The sequence below is a fragment of the Oncorhynchus mykiss genome, chromosome 1 (genome assembly GCF_013265735.2).
Source record: "Oncorhynchus mykiss isolate Arlee chromosome 1, USDA_OmykA_1.1, whole genome shotgun sequence".
In the NCBI taxonomy this organism is placed as follows: domain Eukaryota; kingdom Metazoa; phylum Chordata; class Actinopteri; order Salmoniformes; family Salmonidae; genus Oncorhynchus; species Oncorhynchus mykiss.
In genome coordinates this window covers 48,623,647-48,644,563 of record NC_048565.1, presented here as the reverse complement: position 1 = coordinate 48,644,563, position 20,917 = coordinate 48,623,647, and the positions used below count along the sequence as shown (strand labels likewise).

Genomic DNA, 20,917 nt, shown 5'->3' with positions numbered 1-20,917 from the left:
GCCAGACAGAAAGAATGAGAAAGAGAAAAACAGAGAGAAAGAGGGAATGAGAGATGGGTGTACATTTGGAAAGTATTCAGACCTTGACTTTTTCCAAATTTTGTTACTTTACAGCCAAATTCTACACAATGCATCATAAAAAAACAAAGCAAACTTTTTATAAATGCATAAAAAAAATAAAACACTGAAATATGACATTTTAAAAAAAATAGTATTCAGCACCTTTACTCAGTACTTTGTTGAAGCACCTTTGGCAGTGACTACAGCCTTGAGTCTTCTTGGGTATGACGCTACAAGCTTGGTGTCCACCTGTATTTGGGGATCTACTCCCATTCTTCTCTGCAGATCCTCTCTAGTTCTGTCATGTTGGATGGTGAGCATCGCTGCTAGAGGTCAACCGATGATGATTTTTCAACGACGATACCGATACCGATTATTGGAGGACCAAAAAAGCCGATACTGATTAATCTGACGATTTTTTTACATTTTATTTGTAATAATGACAATTACAACAATACTGAATGAACACTTATTTTAACTTAATATAATACATGAATAAAAATCAATTTTGCCTCAAATAAATAATGAAACATGTTCAATTTGGTTTAAATAATGCAAAAACAAAGGTGTTGGAGAAGTAAAAGTGCAATATGTGCCATGTAAAAAGGCTAACGTTTAAGTTCCTTGCTCAGAACATGAGAACATATGAAAGTTGGTGGTTCCTTTTAACATGAGACTTCAATATTCCAAGGTAAGAGGTTTTAGGTTGTAGTTAATATAGTATTTATAGGACTCTCTCTCTATACCATTTGTATTTCATATACCTTTGACTATTGGATGTTCTTATAGGCACTATAGTATTGCCAGTGTAACAATATAGCTTCCGTCCCTCTCCTCGCCCCAACTGGGCTCAAACCAGGAACACATCGACAACAGCCACACTCGAAGCAGGGTTATCCATCGCTCCACAAAAGCCGCGGCCCTTGCAGAGCAAGTGAAATAACTACTCCAAGTCTCAGTTGAAACATTATTAGCGCACACCCAGCTAACTAGCTAGCCATTTCACATCGGTTAAACCAGCCATTAGGCCGATAGGCTTGAAGTCATAAACAGCGCTGTGCTTGCGAAGAGCTGCTGGCAAAACGCACGAAAGTGCTGTTTGAATGAATGCTTACGAGCCTGCTGCTGCCTACCATCGCTCAGTCAGACTGCTCTATCAAATCATAGACTTAATTATAACATAACACACAGAAATACAAGCCTTTGGTCATTAATATGGTAGAATCCGGAAACTATCATTTCGAATACAAAACGTTTATTATTTCAGTGAAATACGGAACCGTTCGGTATTTTATCTAACGGGTGGCATCCCTAAGTCTAAATATTCTTGTTACATTGCACAACCTTCAATGTTCTCATAATTACGTACAATTCTGGCAAATTAGTTTGCAACGAGCCAGGCTGCCCAAACTGTTGCATATACCCTGATTCTGCGTGCAATGAACGCAAAAGAAGTGACACAATTTCACCTGGTTAATATTGCCTGCTAACCTGGATTTATTTTAGCTAAATATGCAGGTTTAAAAATATATACTTCTGTGTATTGATTTTAAGAAAGGCATTGGTGTTTATGGTTAGGTACAGTCGTCCAACGATTGTGCTTTTTTCGCAAATGCGCTTTTGTTAAATCATCCCCCAGCATTGCATCAATTATATGCAACACGCTAGATAAACGAGTAATATCATCAACCATGTGTAGTTAGTTATAACTAGTGATTATGATTGGTTGATTGTTTTTTATAAGATAAGTTTAATGCTAGCTAACAACTTACCTTGGCTTCTACTGCATTCGCGTAACAGGCAGGCTCCTCATGGAGTGCAATGAGAGGCAGGTTGTTAAAGCGTTGGGCTAGTTAACTGTAAGGTTGCAAGTTTGGATCCCCCGAGCTGACAAGGTGAAAATCTGTTGTTCTGCCCCTGAACAAGGCAGTTAACCCACCGTTCCTATGCCGTCATTGAAAATAAGAATGTGTTCTTAACTGACTTGCAAAGTTAAATAAAAGGGATTTTAAAAAAATATATATTTTTATTATTATTATTTATTTTTTTTTAAAATCGGTTGTTATGAAAACTTGAAATCGGCCATTCCGATTAATCGGTCGACCTCTAGTCACTGCAGAGATGTTTTCAGGTCTCTCCATAGATGTCCTTTAGTGGCCCGGACTCGAACATTCAGAGACTTGTCCTGAAGCCACTCCTGAGTTGTCTTGGCTAGGTGCATAGGGTCATTGTCCTGTTGGAAGGTGAACCTTTGCCCCAGTCCGAGGTACTGAGCGCCCTGGAGCAGGTTTTCATCAAGGATGTCTCTGTACTTTGCTTTGTTCATCTTTCCCTCGATCCTGACTAGCATCCCAGTGCCTGCCACTGAAAAACATCCCCACAAGCATGCTGCCACCACCATGCTTCACTGTTGGGATGGTGCCAGGTTTCCCCCCAGACATGATGGTTGGCATTCAGGCCAAATAGGTCCATCTTGGTTTCATCAGACCAGAGAATCTTATTTCTCATAGTCGGAGTCATTTAGGTGCCTTTTGGCAAACTCCAAGCGGGTTGTCATGTGTCCTTTACTGTGGAGTGGTAAAAGACACACTCTACCATAAAGCCCTGATTGGTAGAGTGCTGTAGAGCTGGGAGAACCTTCCAGAAGGACAACCATCTCCCCAGAGGAACTCTGGAGCCTCCCCGACCGAGGCCCTTCTCCCCCAATTGCTCAGCTTGGCCGGGCGGTCAGCTCTAGGAAGAGTCTTGGTGCTTCCAAACTTCTTCCATTTAAGATTGATGGAGGTTACTGTGTTCATGGGAACCTTCAATGCTGCAGAAACGTTTTGGTACCCTTCCCCAGATCTGTGCCTCGACACAATCCTGTCTCAGAGCTCCACGGGCAATTCCTCCGACATGTGCTGTCAACTATGGGACCTTATGCAGACAGGTGTGTGCCTTTCCAAATCATGTCCAATCAATTGAATTAACACAGGTGGACTCCAATCAAGTTGTAGAAACATCTCAAGGATGATCAATGGAAACAGGATGCACCTGAGCTGAATTTCAAGTCTCACAGCAAAGGGTCTGAATACTTATGTAAATAAAAGGTATTTGTTTTTCATTTTTATAAATTAGCAAAAAGTTTGAAAAAAAATCTCTGTCATTATGGGGTATTGTGTGTAGATTGATGAGGATTTTTTTTGTTTGTTATCCATTTGAGAATAAGGCTGTAACATGTCAAAATGTGCAAAAGGTCAAGGGGTCTGGATACTTTCCGAATGCACTGTATAGATCCAAACTAAGCACAGCCAGTGCCTAGGCGCAAGGAAGAAAAAAATGATGTCAGAAAACACTGTTCAAGGCCAGTCAGGTCGATAAGGACAACAACAAAACGCACTACAGCAAAGAAAAACCGCAATATACAGTACAAACCGCAATATACAGTACAAACCGCAATATACAGTACAAACCGCAATATACAGTACAAACCGCAATATACAGTACAAACCGCAATATACAGTACTAACCGCAATATACAGTACAAACCGCAATATACAGTACAAACCGCAATATACAGTACTAACCGCAATATACAGTACTAACCGCAATATACAGTACAAACCGCAATATACAGTACAAACCGCAATATACAGTACAAACCGCAATATACAGTACAAACCGCAATATACAGTACAAACCGCAATATACAGTACAAACCGCAATATACAGTACAAACCGCAATATACAGTACAAACCCCATTTCTCGCCAGTAGAGAACAACGTGCTGATTTCAAATATCACTTTCCAGAGGCTAAGAAAAGAGATTGGCCTCAATCCCATCTCCAGCCCTGCTCCCAGAACTACTCAACATTAAGAAACCTATTAAAAAGTTTAAGAGGACAGGACAGCTCGAAGTGGAGCAGCGAGCAAAATTCAGCGGTGTGATTCTGACCTAAATACAGCAGAGAGAGAGAGAGAGAGGGGGGGGGTGGGGGGGGGGGGTAGAGAAGGAGAGAGTGTCCCGAAAGGTTCTTCTCACAGAAATAACTTGCCACTTAGCCCCCTGAGGAGGACGGATAGTCACCTCAATGCCAGGACACACAACCGAGAGGAACGGACACCGTGTCACCTTGTCTACATCCAATTTAACCACACCATCCATCGCATCTGTATTGTAGAACCTTCTCAATCCAAATAGAGTAACCTCATCCCTACTGTAGAACTTCCAGATTTCGGTCAAAGTGGCCCTTACAACAACAAGCCTACACAAATAACATCCTTCGTCCATATCGCTGACAAGTAAACACTGACGTATCACAGACCGCATATGTATTGAGCAAGTCCATATAGATTTCTACAGCTTGCATCATCTGTAACAACGGTTCAATTCCCAATTGCATTTTCTCACGAGGGTACTGAAAACTTAGGTGTGTGTGTGTGGTCCAGACTCACCCTCAGGGCTTCTATGACCAAGTCCCTGGCCTCCAGCTCTCCCTCCATGATGCTGAGCAGGGTCAGGAGCTCCGGCTTGCTCAGATTATCCATGTTAAACTCACATTTCTGCAAAAACGCACACACACAGAAAGATAAGTATTATTCGCAACATAGGAAACATTTTAATATAACTAAAACACGTTTTTGTCTCCTGAAATAATTTGACACCGTGTTCTATAGGACATGTTTCTATTCATTCTTGGGAAATCCCACATTCTGGGGCAAAGAAGGACATGCATAGAACTTCAGAGCACCAACTTACTGCAAAACAGTTGGGTTTGCAAGTCGCACGATGACAAACAGAACTCATTCCTCAAGATAGTTTCGGAACCTTAACGAAACCTAAAATGTCTGGCCGAACCTTGAGGCTATTAAAAAAGGTCCAATTGCATTTAGCCACATCATTAAACGCTGATGTTGCCAGACGGACCCCGCAGGGCAAACGGACAGGGAGAAAGAATGAGGTTAAGGGTAATTGTGAGTGACGGGACCACTTTCTACTGCTGCTTTAAATCGATTAAAAGGCTTTTCCATCCTCTCTGACTGTTGCCCTTAGAAAAGGGAATTAAAACATCCTTAAAACAAGAAAAATGTCAGACTGTACGTCGTTCCTGGGTTTATCCGAATGGCAGCTAGTAGGGTGAGGAGCGAGGACATCGGAGCGGCGGCTGGTTCGTCTACATTCCACGACAGAGACGGCAGTGCAAAACTGACGGACAGACTGAAGACCCGTTGTCCTGATTGAATAAGAAGAACTTGTCTAGTCATCCTCAGCTTTTGAAGATATCGGGAATTTAACTGAACTACATTCACAAGTGTACAATGAAAATGAGAGAACCTCACAGGCAGAGATACACTGAGGTAAGATTGGATGGGAGAAAGTTACTTGGCAAGAACATCTGCAGAGAAACCTCTCTCTTCTAGAAACACATTCAATTCCATTTTTCAATTTAATTTATATCCCAGAGGAGCTTTCCTTTTTGCACGGCTATTTGTTCAATAAAACATCATAAACCAAAGATAATCTGGGAGGGAGGAAGAGACTTCCTCCTTGCCTCAAGTCACAAGTGTTCTAGTCGATCTGCGCATAGGCACATTCATTGGTACCTGTTCCCGACATTCGATCACCCTGCCATAGGTGCGTGATGTACTATCATGCGTTTCAATCCCTGCCAAGTATTCTCAATTTTTTCATCTTTGACCCAGCAGCCTCCTTCAAAGCCCTCTCTTAAATCACGGACAAAATATGGAATATGGAACCAGCAGGTCTGATCTTTTAGCAGACTGTTGTAGTTCAGTGTCCCTAAATACTGGGCATTCAAATACTATGTCTTGATGACAAGACACTCATAGGGCTTGAGATATCGGTACGTCAACTTTTGCGTAAATCATAGGCCAACAATGAGACAGGTTTTAGCCTAATACATGTCAAATAACTAGTAGTGCAAGTAAGCGAACCAGGATACAGTGTGATTTAAGCCCTTAGAAAGTACGGCATTCTATTTCATTCTGAACAGCAGGGGGTTAAAAGGAAAGAATCCAGCGATCGATTTGAAAGCTTGAAAAAAAAAAAAAACAAGCTAATCAATTTCCAACCAACCCCACACAGCATTCTCCCTCACTGTGCTGCCAGTGAGCCATTTGGAGAATCGGATTTGGGAGTCTCGGGAAGGCTTGCACGACACTATCCAAACCAAAAGCCTATCAGGTGGGCCCCCCAGTCTTCGTCAATGTGCTCGGGTGGCATTTCACCCTCCTGCATTTCTGCACAGTGAGCAGGTGAGGGAAGCTAATGCTAATTTGTTCCATGAGGCGTGCGTTTCAAAATAGCTGTTCTGTGTGGGTGAGTGTGTATTTGCACTATGTGGAGGGAAGGGAGAGCCAACTGCTATGGGCTCTGTCCTATAGCCTAATAGGTTGGATTAGTGGCGACATTCAAATAAATTAGACATCCCTCTACAGCCGAACAAGTAGCAAAAAATGTGTGCGTACTAACTAATGCTATAGGGTGACGAGTGTGGCCCCACACCACCACCATTTTTCACCCTCTGACCCCTCTCTAAACCAAGTGAGCCGGTCCGCAAGGACCCTTCACAAGAGAAACTCCTCCCCCGAGAGCAAACAAAAGGAGGGTCTTGCAGGGGTATGCAAAGAGCTTTATTTAACTGGCAGCATAGAAGCAGAAGCCCCCCTAAAGAGAGGCTAGCTGGCCTGGCTTGTCCTGGCATGTTTGGAAGACGGTTTGCGAGAGAGACAGGCAGAGATGTATGGCCGAGTCAGAGAGGACGGTTGGTTGCTGTGCTGCGGTGCCGTCGTCGAGGTACCAGTTCAGCAGAACGGGCCTTTAAAAGCAAGGAAGGAGCGAAATGTGCACTGAACGCACTCAGTAGATCAGGGCTGGCTTGGCTAACAGAGTACTCTGAGCTATACCAGCTGAGTCACTGAAATGAAGACCAATTTAGACATGTCTCTGGTGTACATGAACCCCCCACCCGGCTTCTCTCACTGCTCTCCTTCCGTCCATCTCTCATGCTTTCTTTCTGCTCTCACTCGCCCCCTTTCCATCGCTATTTTACTTTGCCTTGATATTCTTGCCTTTTCCTCCCACCCACACGTCTTATTTTCCTCCCACCCACACGTCTTATTTTCCTCCCACCCACACGTCTTATTTTCCTCCCATTTCAACAGCCGTCCCTTGGGATCTTCCAGTCAAGAACAGTCCATAGTCTCAATAGCCTTTGAACCTCAAACCCAGAACAGTTCTTTATATTTCCCGTGTCCTATAGGACTGCTCAATTACATATAAAAACGAGTGTAGTATATGATGTAGTTGAGGATAAAGTCAAGTGGCAAATGGGAGATTGCTTTCTTTTGACCAGTCAGTAAATTCATGCAGAATAGGTAGTGGGCAATGGTCTGACTGAACAGAGCACATGGAACCATCCAAGCATACCACAACCAGGGAAAGGTTGCATGGCCCCCTCCGGCAGGGAAAGAGATTGATTAATTTGCACAGAGGGGTAGCAAGCCGGTGTCCTGGCACACATGTTGCAACCTGTCTGCGAGATGAGGGACCAATGTGAGAAGTCCCGGATAGATGAGCTTAAAAAAGAAAAAACAAAACAATTGCAGCTCAGTCCGATTAGTGGGGAGTTTGCAGACAAACAAAACCACTTTCACTGAGAGTCAACATTTCTAATATTGTTCTAAGGGTCACAGGTCAAATCTAAAAGCATTAGTAGGTCTATACAGAATAGGAAACATTATTCTTGACTGCAAATAGGCCACGCTTTGTGGTCAGACAAGAGCTGCTTAAAATGTAAGATTGTAAGAGGTTTGGGGTCCTCATAGGATATTTAGTGTCTTTCTCTCTTTAACCGTAGAGGCAGGTTTGTTCAAACATAACTAGGCTACATCTGATAACAACATATTCACGTCAAAAGCCTCACTGACACACAGCCATCAACATATTTTGTTTCAACTTGGAGCGTTGACGGAGTGAAAAAGGGGCACGATTATGCATCGAACAGCCATGTCAAAAGCAAGCTCGTTATCTATTCAGACGACTAGCCTACATACATCCCGGTCTGTGAGAGCGAAAACCTATAGCCCAAATTGTGTTTCAACTGTAAGTACAGATTGAAACCCCCTTTGTAACCATCGCAAATCAGTCCTATATAGCCCAACTACGTTTCCCCATATGGGCCGTACCAATTTGAGCTATTAACCTATTTGTGATAGATAAACCCAATTCCTTTGCCTTTCTATAGGATTTTAATTCCCATAAAAGCCTTTGATCATATGTATAGTCGGCGTCTACACAAATCAGAGAACCCTGGTTTTGCTGTTCTCTACATTGCCAAACATATTGCTGTTGCTTCAAGATGAACACTCAGGTTCGTAGAGAAATGCGCCGTCTTTCCTAATTCCTTACTCCCTTTCCTTTATTCCAAAACGGGGGGGGAAACCAACGATGTAAACATATAGACCTGGATATAATATAAAACAAAAGGTCTTACCGCTTCGACACTTCCAAGCACTGTGGTTGCCAGTGTTTGTACCGGAGGAGGCTGCTCCCCGCTCGCTCCCTCCGACGCCATCTTCCTACTGTAGCGGTCTGCTGGAGTGAGGGCACCACACAGAACATAAAACAACGCATTCGGTACCGCTTTAACTATTACGCTGCTGAATGCAAATCTCACACACGACTCTAGCCTCAAATGTCTATAACACGAGAGAGAGAAATGTGCCTCCGCGTACGAGACAGTCTGGCCTAGACCGGACCGTGGCGTTTTTCGGGCACGCAGGTTGGTGGAGGGGGGAATTGGTCCGTAGGCGTGGACCCGAGGCGTATTCCAGATGCGAATCGTGCGTTCGCAACTTGAAATGAGGTGCGCAGCGCGGTCGTTAAAGAGTGATTGAAAGGGGAGCGAAGTAGGAGTATAGCCAAGGCTGTGTCCTATTCCTGAATAGGAACCCCACCGCGTCTACTGCCTAAATCGCCTATTTACCCTTTCCATGACTGTGGATTTGTGAATCACATAGTCATAAACCTGAGGATTTATTGTTGTTGCATGCCAACAGCCAAAGCCGAGAGGCCTATTCGGATTACACACAATAGCATAGGCCCCCTAGTGCATTATAAAATATCCAGCAAATGGATACCCACTATTATTTTACAGGTTACATTTTCCTGCCCGTCAGACATTATAGCCTATAATGTGTTTAATTATTAAAGGTAGGCCTATCGACGTGTCATTGTAAACGAGATGTCTAGCCGATGGATTGCTACATGCATGGATAGGTCATGTATCAAAGAGATATCTGTCACCATGTCAACAATGGCTCTCTAGTCCACAGATTATCATCACGGATATGAATATAAATATTACTGGGGCGTCCAGATGTGCCATTAAGGATTCGAGGGTGATCCCTAGCCTGCTTGTTGTCCTACAGAACCAGGTCACTGACACGCTATTTGGGTCAAATACAGGATATTGCCAGCACATTTTCATGGCCTATGATAACGACTGACATTCGCTTGTGTTCACCCTTGTTTTAAATAGCCGGTGCCATTGCTGCTTTGAAATGACCTGCACAGTAGAATACCTTGGTGACATCACACCGCACAGTGTCCCATTTCTTTGTTCAACACTCTCTCGCCTACATCTGTCATAGTATAAAAGTATGTATAGTAAAGTACTGTGTTGTCTCAATTACCACATGTATCCTGGGCCCAATCAAAGTGGACAGCTGCCAGTCCTTCTGTGCTCTGTTAAAGGGGACTTCCAGTTCCGGCCCAAATTGATTGATTTACGAGGTGGCCCTGCAGGCCCTTGGGTCTCAGACAGACATAGCCTATACTCTATGATTGTTCTGTCAAATCCCCAAACTCATGTCTGAATCTGCTGCAGATTGCTGGATGTTGCTGGAGATGTTATGTGGAGATAATCTCTTCCATCCCCTCTCTCCATCATGGTGCTGAAGGGAAATGTGTCATTAGTTGGAGATTATGGGGTCTGTTTGGATGAGGGGGGCCGCCACTGGCAGTCAACAAAACTTCCACTCGCATGACTTAGCTGTCAAGTTCCAAAATTGATTTCAGGAAAATAATGACTGTAAACGTACTTATTACATTACTTTATAAGCTACAACCTCATTAGAATGCAACAATGGTATTGAGTACTTTTAGCCCAAAATAAACCGCCCTCAGTTACAACCTTTTGCCTCCTCGCTCCCATGAGTTCAACCTCAGGCCCTCTTTATGTTTAATTGTGAGACAGAGGAAAACCGAAGTTGGAGTTTGGTTTGAACTCTTGGTCTCGTTTGTTACTGACAGTTACCCTCTGTGTGTAACTGACTGTGTGTACTGTGGACCCCAGCGGTGCTGTTAGCTACAAAGACACTGCTATTTTTAAACCGCAGAAGGGAGCTACTGTTACTGCTCAACCGGCCTAATTGAACGCTGACTCTGGGCCAAATCTGGCTAATCATGTTTATGCTAATTGGCCAACCAGCGTTCCCAGGGCATCACAGCAGAAACTATTGATATTGGACAGGCTGGGGCTGGATAGTGGGGGGGTTTGGAACGGTAGACCTGATCTGCGTCCCAAATGGCACCCTATTCACTGTACAGTGCACTACTTTTGATCAAAACCCTATGGGTACCCTATGTGCCCTAGTCAAAAGTAGTACACTATTAAGGGCATAAGGTGCCATTTAGGAGCAGTAGACCTGCCCACAGCAGGCTGTGATCAAATTAAATTAGGGCCAGCATACATCTGTGTGTTGTAGCAGAAGCATCTAATGAAACCTCGTTTCACATTATGCTCACACAACAATGCTCATGCAATGTACTGCAGAACAATTAGCCTTAAGCTGAGGTGAACCACAGCACAGCGGCTTAGCAATTAACTCGAGCTTTTAACAATGTAGAATAAGGCATTATGGGATGCTTAAAAAAATTATGTAGAACAATATTATGATGGGGATAAATGCATCTTAGAAAATGTGTTGTAGTTACGCTATGCAATAAACCAAAACTGGCCCTTAGGCCCCACAGGTTTTAAGCCTTGTGTAACTGATATCCTACCTAAAAGAAGCGATACAAAGAAGTCCTCCTGCGTGCATGCATATTGACCCAAGGTATATTGACCCTAAGGTAAGTATTCAAGGAGGGTAAGTCTGATCCTAGATCTGTTTCTAACACATAGTATATGGAGTGTCTTCCCCTGTGGGATGTGAGGACACTCAGGACAGCCCACAGAGGAAGTAACCATCAGAGAAAGAGAGAGAGATAGAGGGGCCTCTCAGAACTGGATCCCCGGCATTCTTTGTGTCTAGGATTGACAGACAGGTCCTCTGAATTGGATATTGGATTGGAACGCCATGCTGAATGTAAAAAAAAAAACCAGTCATATATTTTATGTTAAAGCAGACCAAAACAACTAGTACTGAGCACTTACAACTTGTCAGAAGTGACAGATTGTGCTCTTGGGGGTTAACAGTTAGGTGTATTTTATGCAGCTATTTATCCCATGCCAAGTGTCATAAAAGAGTTAACATGATCCATTACATGTACTGTAAATGCAAACCAAGTTTACCATTACCAAACAGGTAGTGCATGTTAAAAAGGTCATCAAACGATGCGTTTACTGTGTCGTCTATAACAAACATGTAACATTGGCAGATTGTGCTTCCCGGCTGGGATGGCAGCCATGTCCGGTGTTGAAGTCATCAAGTTTCTGTCTGACTTCATCTTTGTGGCATCCATCTGAACTGAAGTCAGGGGCTGTTTGGAACAAGGATGTCTTTCTCTCTGACGCTTGGTGCCAGTATCAGGGTCACGACCCTAGGATAGGACTCGCTCTAAAAGCCTGGGTAGGTGGTTGGAAGGCGCGGGGGGGACCCATCTCATTCCTTGCCGCTCCTTACTTGCCATAGTGCAGACTTAGCGTTTTCGACACCTCCTTCCATATGGAGACGGGGCCTCTCCTCTTAGTCTGTCTATCTCTCCTAGTCTCCTCTCTCCTAGTCTCCTCTCTCCTAGTCTCCTCTCCCTGACTGCCTTAGTGCCTTGCGTATTTCTATCATTTCCACCTGCTTCACAAGTTTGCTCTCGGTCTCTCTGACAAATTCTCCTCCTTTCCTGCTTCGTGGTTTGTTGTATAATTTCATACCAGTTAAATTGCTATGATAACGCAACATATGGTGGAAATGACAGATATAATGATTTGTTAACTTAAAAAAACAAAATTTAAACATGGAAATATGGTGGCAAACAAACTTCACACTAGCACCTTTGAAAGCCCCAACCCTAACCACAATGACCACTATTAGCTGCTTTCCACTCCCTGTGGTTTGTCAACACTTGACAGACAGTAAAGTGTTGAATCACTCTGCAGTAGTGTTTTACTGTGTGGCTGTAGCACCTGCTCCTCAAACAGAGGATGTTGGTCCAACGTTTTAGGGAGCGAGAGGGCATGAGATTGGGAAGAGAGAGAAGAAAGGATAACAGCAACTTTTGTTCAGCGTGCTCAGAGAGCGCGAGGTCTGCTTCAGGCTTTGGCAGCCACTCAGGAAAATCAGGAAGAGTTGTGGCCCAGTTCTGTCCTCCATCCCCTCCTCTTCTCCTCCCCACATCCTCTCTTCCTTCCCTCTCTCTCTGTTGAATCACTATCCGGACCCTCTGTGTCTCCCCATTTGAAGCTCTCGCCAGGACGTGAGATTCATCCGGGACGAAGTCATTTTTTTCCGGGCCGCCTGGTCTGTCTGCGGAACGACCCAACGCACGAGCACACTGGAACTAGTGATGGCTGCTCTGCTGCCCAGTGCCCACCCTGCTCTCCCTCCACCCTCGTCACCAACAGGAAGCCATTGTGCTCGCTGTGTGCATCGACAATGAGCGAGTCACTATGAGCCAAGTCCCTCAAAGTGCTAGGGGGGGCATGTAGCATAGCGTAGCATTACAGAGGCCCCTCTATCTCTCTCTGTCTCTCTGTATCTCTCCCTCTGTCTCTCTCTCTCTGATGGTTACTTTGCTTAGTTGATTGTCGCATTGGTGTCAGTCATGAGAGAGATCATCCACCCTCCCTCTTTCCCTCCCCGAGAGGAAGACAAGGAAACTGCTAATGGAGTTAGAGTAAAACAAGAAAAGAGCATAAGGTTTGTACCATATACCTCACATTTGCCGTAAAGTCAAAATTGGCCTATTTAACCCAATTTCCTCCCTGGGATCAATAAAGTTTATTCAAATATGAGACTTCACTGTAAATTATATTATGCTCAAGACAGGCTTGATGAAAATGAGTGCGTGCTAAACGTTATGTTTTATTTTCATTTCATGTATTACATTTGATTACAGTACACCTATGTTGCAATTATATCTGGGAAAAAAATTCTTGATTGATCACACCTTTGATTGCACATTGGATAGATATTATGGAAATGATAGATTTTCTGTCAATTTTGTTGGGTAATGTAGGTGTGTTGTCAAATGTGAAAACTGTGTAATCTACTGTAATTGACAGGACTGTAGCATTTTACTTTCAGCACTTCTAAGGGCGATTTGAAACCTGTATCCTGCATTGCTTGCATTGGAACTGGTAGTTAAAACAACAAAATTGAAAAGAGATAATTATGTTGTGATTTGGTGATTAAACCAATGTTCTTATTATATTTCACAATAAACTTTCATTTTGATTCAACGGTTGTGTGGTAAGAGACGTTTACAATCCAAATGAATGCACGATGACAGGTTTCGAATGAAAGACTGGCTGCGTAACAAGTGTCACCAGTTTGGGGTTTTGTACTAAGAGTTGTGAAAATGTACCACATATTTTCAAAGCAGCAACAAAAAAACTGTGACACAAATACTATCATAGATTTAAGGCCCTGTGTGTGACTTGACCCGGAACACCTCTGGGCCCTACTTCATATTTATAGCCATAGTTAGGACCTGGTCAGATCATGAGGAAGAACTCAGGGCCCTAATCGTGCATGCACGAACAGACAAACTCGTTCAGGAGTTGTCCCGCAAGTAGTATTGTGTGGATCAATGAGTCTCAATACATTACGTGTAACACAAAGCTCACCAGATTTGACTTTGACTCGATTTAGCATTTCCGACCAAACCTTTTGAACTAGAATGCGTCTTCTTATTTTGTTGTTGTCAAAGTAGATCAGGTCACAATGGAAGAATTGTGTTTGTGAAGAATGTCTGTTGGGATCCAAGCCAGAATGCAGACAGCCATCAAACTTATAATTGCAATTATGTTAGGGTAATAGCCTACACTTTCACAGCAAGTGATAGCCTCTGTTTGGCTTTGGCAGGTAATGAAGATTTACTGATCCATCTAGTCAGCTCTTTATCACAACCAAACACTTACTGTTGGTGTCTGATTGAAGTGCAAACACTTAAGGGCTCACATTAAGTCACGCAGGTTAGATTTTGTGCCATGCAAACACTTAGAGATTGCAAGAAAGGCATTTCACTGTACTTGTGCATATATTAAAAGGTGAAACTGAAACACTTCAACAGTTTGAGCTTTTAAAATCAGGTATGGTGATGTCCTGTTAAATATATCTGGGTAGACAGTGTCTATAATGTTGATGCACTGAAATATATTCTGGATTCAGGCCCATTTCAATGTGGGAGTTCGGGAGTCTGATGATAGAGGTGAAACACCACGTTGTGCCGTCACAGCAGCAAGATTTGTGACCTGTTGCCACAAGAAAAGGTCAACCAGTGAAGAAAAAACACCATTGTATACTTTTATACTTGAACCATTTGTACATTGTTACAACACTGTATATATGCATAATATGATATTTGTAAATACTCTATTCTTTTGGAACTTCTGTGAGTGTAATGTTTACTGTTCATTTTTATTGTTTATTTCACTTTTGTATATTATCTACCTCACTTGCTTTGGCAATGTTAACACACGTTTCCCATGCCAATAAAGCCCCTTGAATTGAATTGAATCGATAGAGTGGTATACTCATAAATGGAATCACTGTCAGCTCTGTGGTAATTTCTCGCCCCCTTGTGGTCGGTATTGGGACTGACAGCAGTTCGAACCTCGGTAGCCTAGCGGCAAGGCAGTGTTAAAAATGTTGTTTGGCACAGACATTTGTCAGACCTGGGTTCATACTATTTGAAATGTTTCAAATACTTTGAGCTGTTGGTCTAATCTCCCAACAGTACCAAGTGGGCAGGTTTTACAGTTTTTAAACTATTATTATTATTGGTTCCATTGAAATTATTTCAAATACTATTTGAACCCACCAATGGTATTCACACTGCAAAAAACATTAAGACTTTTAAAATAATTAAACAAACATACAATAAATGTTTAGATGTCGGCTTATTGAACCAACGCATCCTCATGAGAGAGTGCAGAAACACAAGATGTGTGTTTAACACTGGGGCAGCCTGTTGAGACGGGCAGAGGCGTCATGCCCATAGCAGGCACAGGGGCACTTGCCCCCTATGAATTGTCCTGTTTATAATTCTTATTTATTATTATTATTATTAAAAAATAATATATACATGAGTGGGTTGGTTGGACAGTTAGTGATAACAGTGCAATTGGTTTTGAATGTATCTGTCACACTCAACACACACACACAATAAAAAACACACAAACACACCACACTCACACACATACATGCACTCACACACACTGTTATATGTACATATGTCATGCCCTGTTACACAGTTTCATGTCTCACTGAATTGTCCTAACTCAGCCTGGTTGTGTACGTCATAAAGGTCCTATAATTATAGGCCCTACGATTCTATATTTAATTATATGGTGTACGTACCTGTTGAGGGACATACAGGTAGTGTCTGTGGTTGGTGCGCTTGACAAAGTTGATACAGGAGAAGCTGGCCGAAGGACTGCAGACCATGCTCAATGACCGGCAGGTCCCGGAGGCTGGCAGCACACATATGGGACAAACAAAAATGTCCGAGGTAGAGTTTTGACTTAAATCAAATTGAAAATCTATGGAAAGACCTGAAAATGGTTGTTATAGCAATGATCGACGACCAATTTGACAGGGCTTGAAAAATTTTAAAACGAATAATGGGCAAATATTGCACAATCCAGGTGTGGAAAGCTCTTAGAGACTTACCCAGAAAGACTCACAGATGTAATCACTGCCAAAGGTGCTTCTCCAAAGTATTGACTCAGGGCTGTGAATACTTACATAAATGAGATATTACCATATTTCATTTTTTTAAACTTTTTTATATATATATATATATATATATATATATATATATATATACACTACCGTTCAAAGGTTTGGGGTCACGTAGAAATGTCCTTGTTTTTGAAAGAAAAACACGTTTTTTTGTCCATTAAAATAACATAAAATTGATCAGAAATACAGTGTAGACATTGTTAGTGTTGTAAAAGACTATTAGCTGGAAACGGCAGATTTGTTATGGAGTATCTACATAGGCGTACAAAGGTCCATTATCAGCAACCATCACTCCTGTGCTCCAATGGCACGTTGTGTTAGCTAATCTAGGTTTATAAAAAGGCTAGTTGATCATTAAAAACTGTTGTTATGATTAAAGAAGCAATAAACTGGCCTTCTTTAAACTAGTTGAGTATCTGGAGCATCAGCATTTGTGGGTTCGATTACAGGCTTAAAATGTCCAGAAACAAAGCACTTTCTTCTGAAACTTGTCAGTCTATTCTTGTTCTGAGAAATGAAGGCTATTACATGTGAGAAATTGCCAAGAAACTGAAGATCTTGTACAATGCTGTGTACTTCTCCCTTCACAGAACAGCATAAACTGTCTCTAACCAGAATAGAAAGAGGAGTGGGAAGCACAACTGAGCAAGAGGTCAAGTACATTAGTGTCTAGTTTGAGAAACAGATGCTTCACAAGTCCTCAAGTAGCGGCTTTATTAAATAGTACCCGCAAAATAACAATCTCAACGTCAACGGTGAAGAGGCGACTCCGGGATGCTGGCCTTCTAGGCAGAGTTGAAAAGAAAAAGCTGTATCTCAGACTGGTCAATAAAAATAAAAGATTTAGATGGGCAAAATAACACAGACACTGGACAGAGGAAGATTGGAAAAACATGTTATGGACAGACCAATCTACAGTTGAAGTCGAAGTTTACATACACTTACAGTGGGGAAAAAAAGTATTTAGTCAGCCACCAATTGTGCAAGTTCTCCCACTTAAAAAGATGAGAGAGACCTGTAATTTTCATCATAGGTACACTTCAACTATGACAGACAAAATGAGAAAAAAAATCCAGAAAATCACATTGTAGGATTTTTAATGAATTTATTTGCAAATTATGGTGGAAAATAAGTATTTGGTCAATAACAAAAGTTTATCTCAATACTTTGTTATATACCCTTTGTTGGCAATGACAGAGGTCAAACGTTTTCTGTAAGTCTTCACAAGGTTTTCACACTCTGTTGCTGGTATTTTGGCCCATTCCTCCATGCAGATCTCCTCTAGAGCAGTGATGTTTTGGGGCTGTTGCTGGGCAACACAGACTTTCAACTCCCTGCAAAGATTTTCTATGGGGTTGAGATCTGGAGACTGGCTAGGCAACTCCAGGACCTTGAAATGCTTCTTACGAAGCCACTCCTTCATTGCCCGGGCGGTGTGTTTGGGATCATTGTCATGCGGAAAGACACAGCCACATTTCATCTTCAATGCCCTTGCTGAGGTTTTCACTCAAAATCTCACGATACATGGCCCTTTTCATTCTTTCCTTTACACGGATCAGTCGTCCTGGTCCCTTTGCAGAAAAACAGCCCCAAAGCATGATGTTTCCACCCCCATGCTTCACAGTAGGTATGGTGTTCTTTGGGTGCAACTCAGCATTCTTTGTCCTCCAAACACGACGAGTTGAGTTTTTACCAAAAAGTTATATTTTGGTTTCATCTGACCATATGACATTCTCCCAAACTTCTTCTGGATCATCCAAATGCTCTCTAGCAAACTTCAGTCGGGCCTGGACATGTACTGGCTTAAGCAGGGGGACACGTCTGGCACTGCAGGATTTGAGTCCCTGGCGGCGTAGTGTGTTACTGACGGTAGGCTTTGTTACTTTGGTCCCAGCTCTCTGCAGGTCATTCACTAGGTCCCCCCGTGTGGTTCTGGGATTTTTGCTCACCATTCTTGTGATCATTTTGACCCCACGGGGTGAGATCTTCCGTGGAGCTCCAGATCGAGGGAGATTATCAGTGGTCTTGTATGTCTTCCATTTCCTAATAATTGCTCCCACAGTTGATTTCTTCAAACCAAGCTGCTTACCTATTTCAGATTCAGTCTTCCCAGCCTGGTGCAGGTCTACAATTTGGTTTCTGGTGTCCTTTGACAGCTCTTTGGTCTTGGCCATAGTGGAGTTTGGAGTGTGCTGTTTGAGGTTGTGGACAGGTGTCTGTTATACTGATAATAAGTTCAAACAGGTGCCATTAATACAGGTGGAGTGGAGGACAGAGGAGCCTCTTAAAGAAGGCTGTGAGAGCCAGAAATCTTGCTTGTTTGTAGGTGACCAAATACTTATTTTCCACCATAATTTGCAAATAAATTCATTAAAAATCCTACAATGTGATTGTCTGGATTTCTTTTTCTAATTTTGTCTATCATAGTTGAAGTGTACCTATGATGAAAATTACAGGCCTCTCTCATCTTTTTAAGTGGGAGAACTTGCACAATTGGTGGCTGACTAAATACTTTTTTGCCCCACTGTAGGTTGGAGTCATTAAAACTAATTTTTCAACCACTCTACAAATTTCTTTTGGCAAGTCGGTTAGGACATCTACTTTGTGCATAACACAAGTAATTTTCCCAACAATTGTTTACAGACAAATTATTTAACTTATAATTCACTATATCACAATTCCAGTGGGTCAGAAGTTTACATTCACTAAGTTGACTGTGCCTTTAAACAGCATGGAAAATTCCAGAAAATTATGTCATGGCTTTAAAAGTTTCTGATAGGTAAAATTGACATAATTTGAGTCAATTGGAGGTGTACCTGTGGATGTTTTTCAAGGCCTACCTTCAAACAGTGCCTCTTTGCTTGACATCAAGGGAAAATCAAAGGAAATTAGCCAAGACCCCAGAAAATAAATTGTAGACCTTTACAAGTCTGGTTCATCCTCGGGAGCAATTTCCAAACACCTGAAGGTACCACGTTCATCTGTACAAACAATAGTATGCAAGTATAAATACCACGGGACCACACAGCCGTCATACCGCTCAGGAAGAAGAAGCGGTCTGTCTCCTAGAGATGAACGCACTTTGGTGCGAAAAGTGCAAATCAATCCCAGAACAACAGCAAAGGACCTTGTGAAGATGTTGGAGGAAACAGGTACAAAAGTATCTATTTCTATCGCCACTGCTCCAAAACTGCCATAAAAAAGCCAGACTACGGTTTGCAACTGCATATGGGGACAAAGATCATACTTTTTGGAGAAATGTCCTCTGGTCTGATGAAACAAAAATAAACCTGTTTGGCCATAATGACCATCATTATGTTTGTAGGAAAAAAGGTGAGGCTTACAAGCCGAAGAACTCCATCCCAACCGTGAAACATGGGGGTGGCAGCATCATGTTGTGGGGGTGCTTTGCTGCAGGAGGGACTGGTGCACTTCACAAAATAGATGGCATCATGTGGAAGTAAAATTATGTGGATATATTGAAGCAACATCTCAAGACATCAGTCAGGAAGTTAAAGCTTGGTCACAAATGGATCTTCCAAATGGACAATGACCCCAAGCATACTTCCCAAGTTGTGTCAAAATGGCTTAAGGACAACAAAGCCCTGACCTCAATTCCATAGAAATTTTGTGGGCAGAACTGAAAAAGCGTGTGCGAGCAAGGAGGCCAACAAACCTGACTCGGTTACACCAGCTCTGTCAGGAGGAGTGGGCCAAAATACACCCAACTAATTGTGGGAAGCTTGTGGAAGGCTACCTGAAACATTTGACCCAGGTTAAACAATTTAAAGGCAATGCTACCAAATACCAATTGAGTGTATGTAAACTTCTAACCCACTGAGAATGTGATGAAAGAAATTAAAGCTGAAATAAACATTCTCTCTACTATTATTCTGACATTTCAAATTCTTAAAATAAAGTGGTGATCCTAACTGACCTAAGACTGAATTTTACTAGGATTAAATGTCAGGGATTGTGAAAAACTGCGTTTAAATGTATTTGGCTAAGGTGTATCTAAACTTCTGTCTTCAATTGTAAGTTTGAGGTGTTCGGATCACAAAGAAAAACATTTGTGAGATGCTGAAAAAATGTAAAGATACTGGAGGAGTGCTTGACACCATCTGTCAAGCATGGTGGGGGCAATGTGATGGTCTGGGGGTGCTTTGGTGATGGTAAAGTGGGATATTTCTACAGGGTAAAAGGGATCTTGAAGAAGGAAGGCTATCACTCCATTTTGCAACGCCATGCCATACGCTGTGGACGGTGCTTAATTGGAGGCAATTTCCTCCTACAACAGGACAATGACCCAAAGCACAGCTCCAAACTATGCAATAACTATTTAGAGAAGAAGCAGTCAGGTGGTATTCTGTCTATAATGGAGTGGCCAGCACAGTCACCAGATCTCAACCCTATTGAGCTGTTGTGGGAGCAGCTTGACCACATGGTACGTAAGAAGTGCCCACCAAGCCAATCCAATTTGCTGGAGGTGCTTCAGGAAGCATGGGGTGAAATCTCTTCAGATTATCTCAACAAATTGACAACTACAATGTCAAAGGTCTGCAAGGCTGTAATTGCTGCAAATGGGGGATTCTTTGACGAAGTGCTGCAAATGGGGGATTCTTTGACGAAGGCAAAGTTTGAAGGACACAATTATTATTTCAATTAAAAA

At 42.4% G+C, this 20,917-nt stretch overlaps 1 protein-coding gene across 2 annotated transcripts in view; it reads right to left on the bottom strand.

The window, feature by feature from the left end:
* Positions 1 to 9,069, bottom strand: part of cttnbp2 (cortactin binding protein 2) — a 71,075-nt gene extending 62,006 nt beyond the window's left edge. Inside the window, exons 1-2 of one of the 2 annotated variants that reach the window (XR_005051992.1) lie at positions 8,556 to 9,069; positions 4,495 to 4,602 (exon numbers count right to left, since the gene is read on the bottom strand). Coding sequence is in view for 1 of the 2 variants with exons in the window: in XM_036979261.1 (XP_036835156.1) it covers positions 4,495 to 4,602; positions 8,556 to 8,636 (189 nt within the window). In the remaining variant the exon portion in view is untranslated. The remainder of the gene's footprint in view (positions 1 to 4,494; positions 4,603 to 8,555) is intronic. The other variant, XM_036979261.1, reaches the window with a different exon arrangement.
* Between the last annotated feature and the right edge of the window lie 11,848 nt (positions 9,070 to 20,917).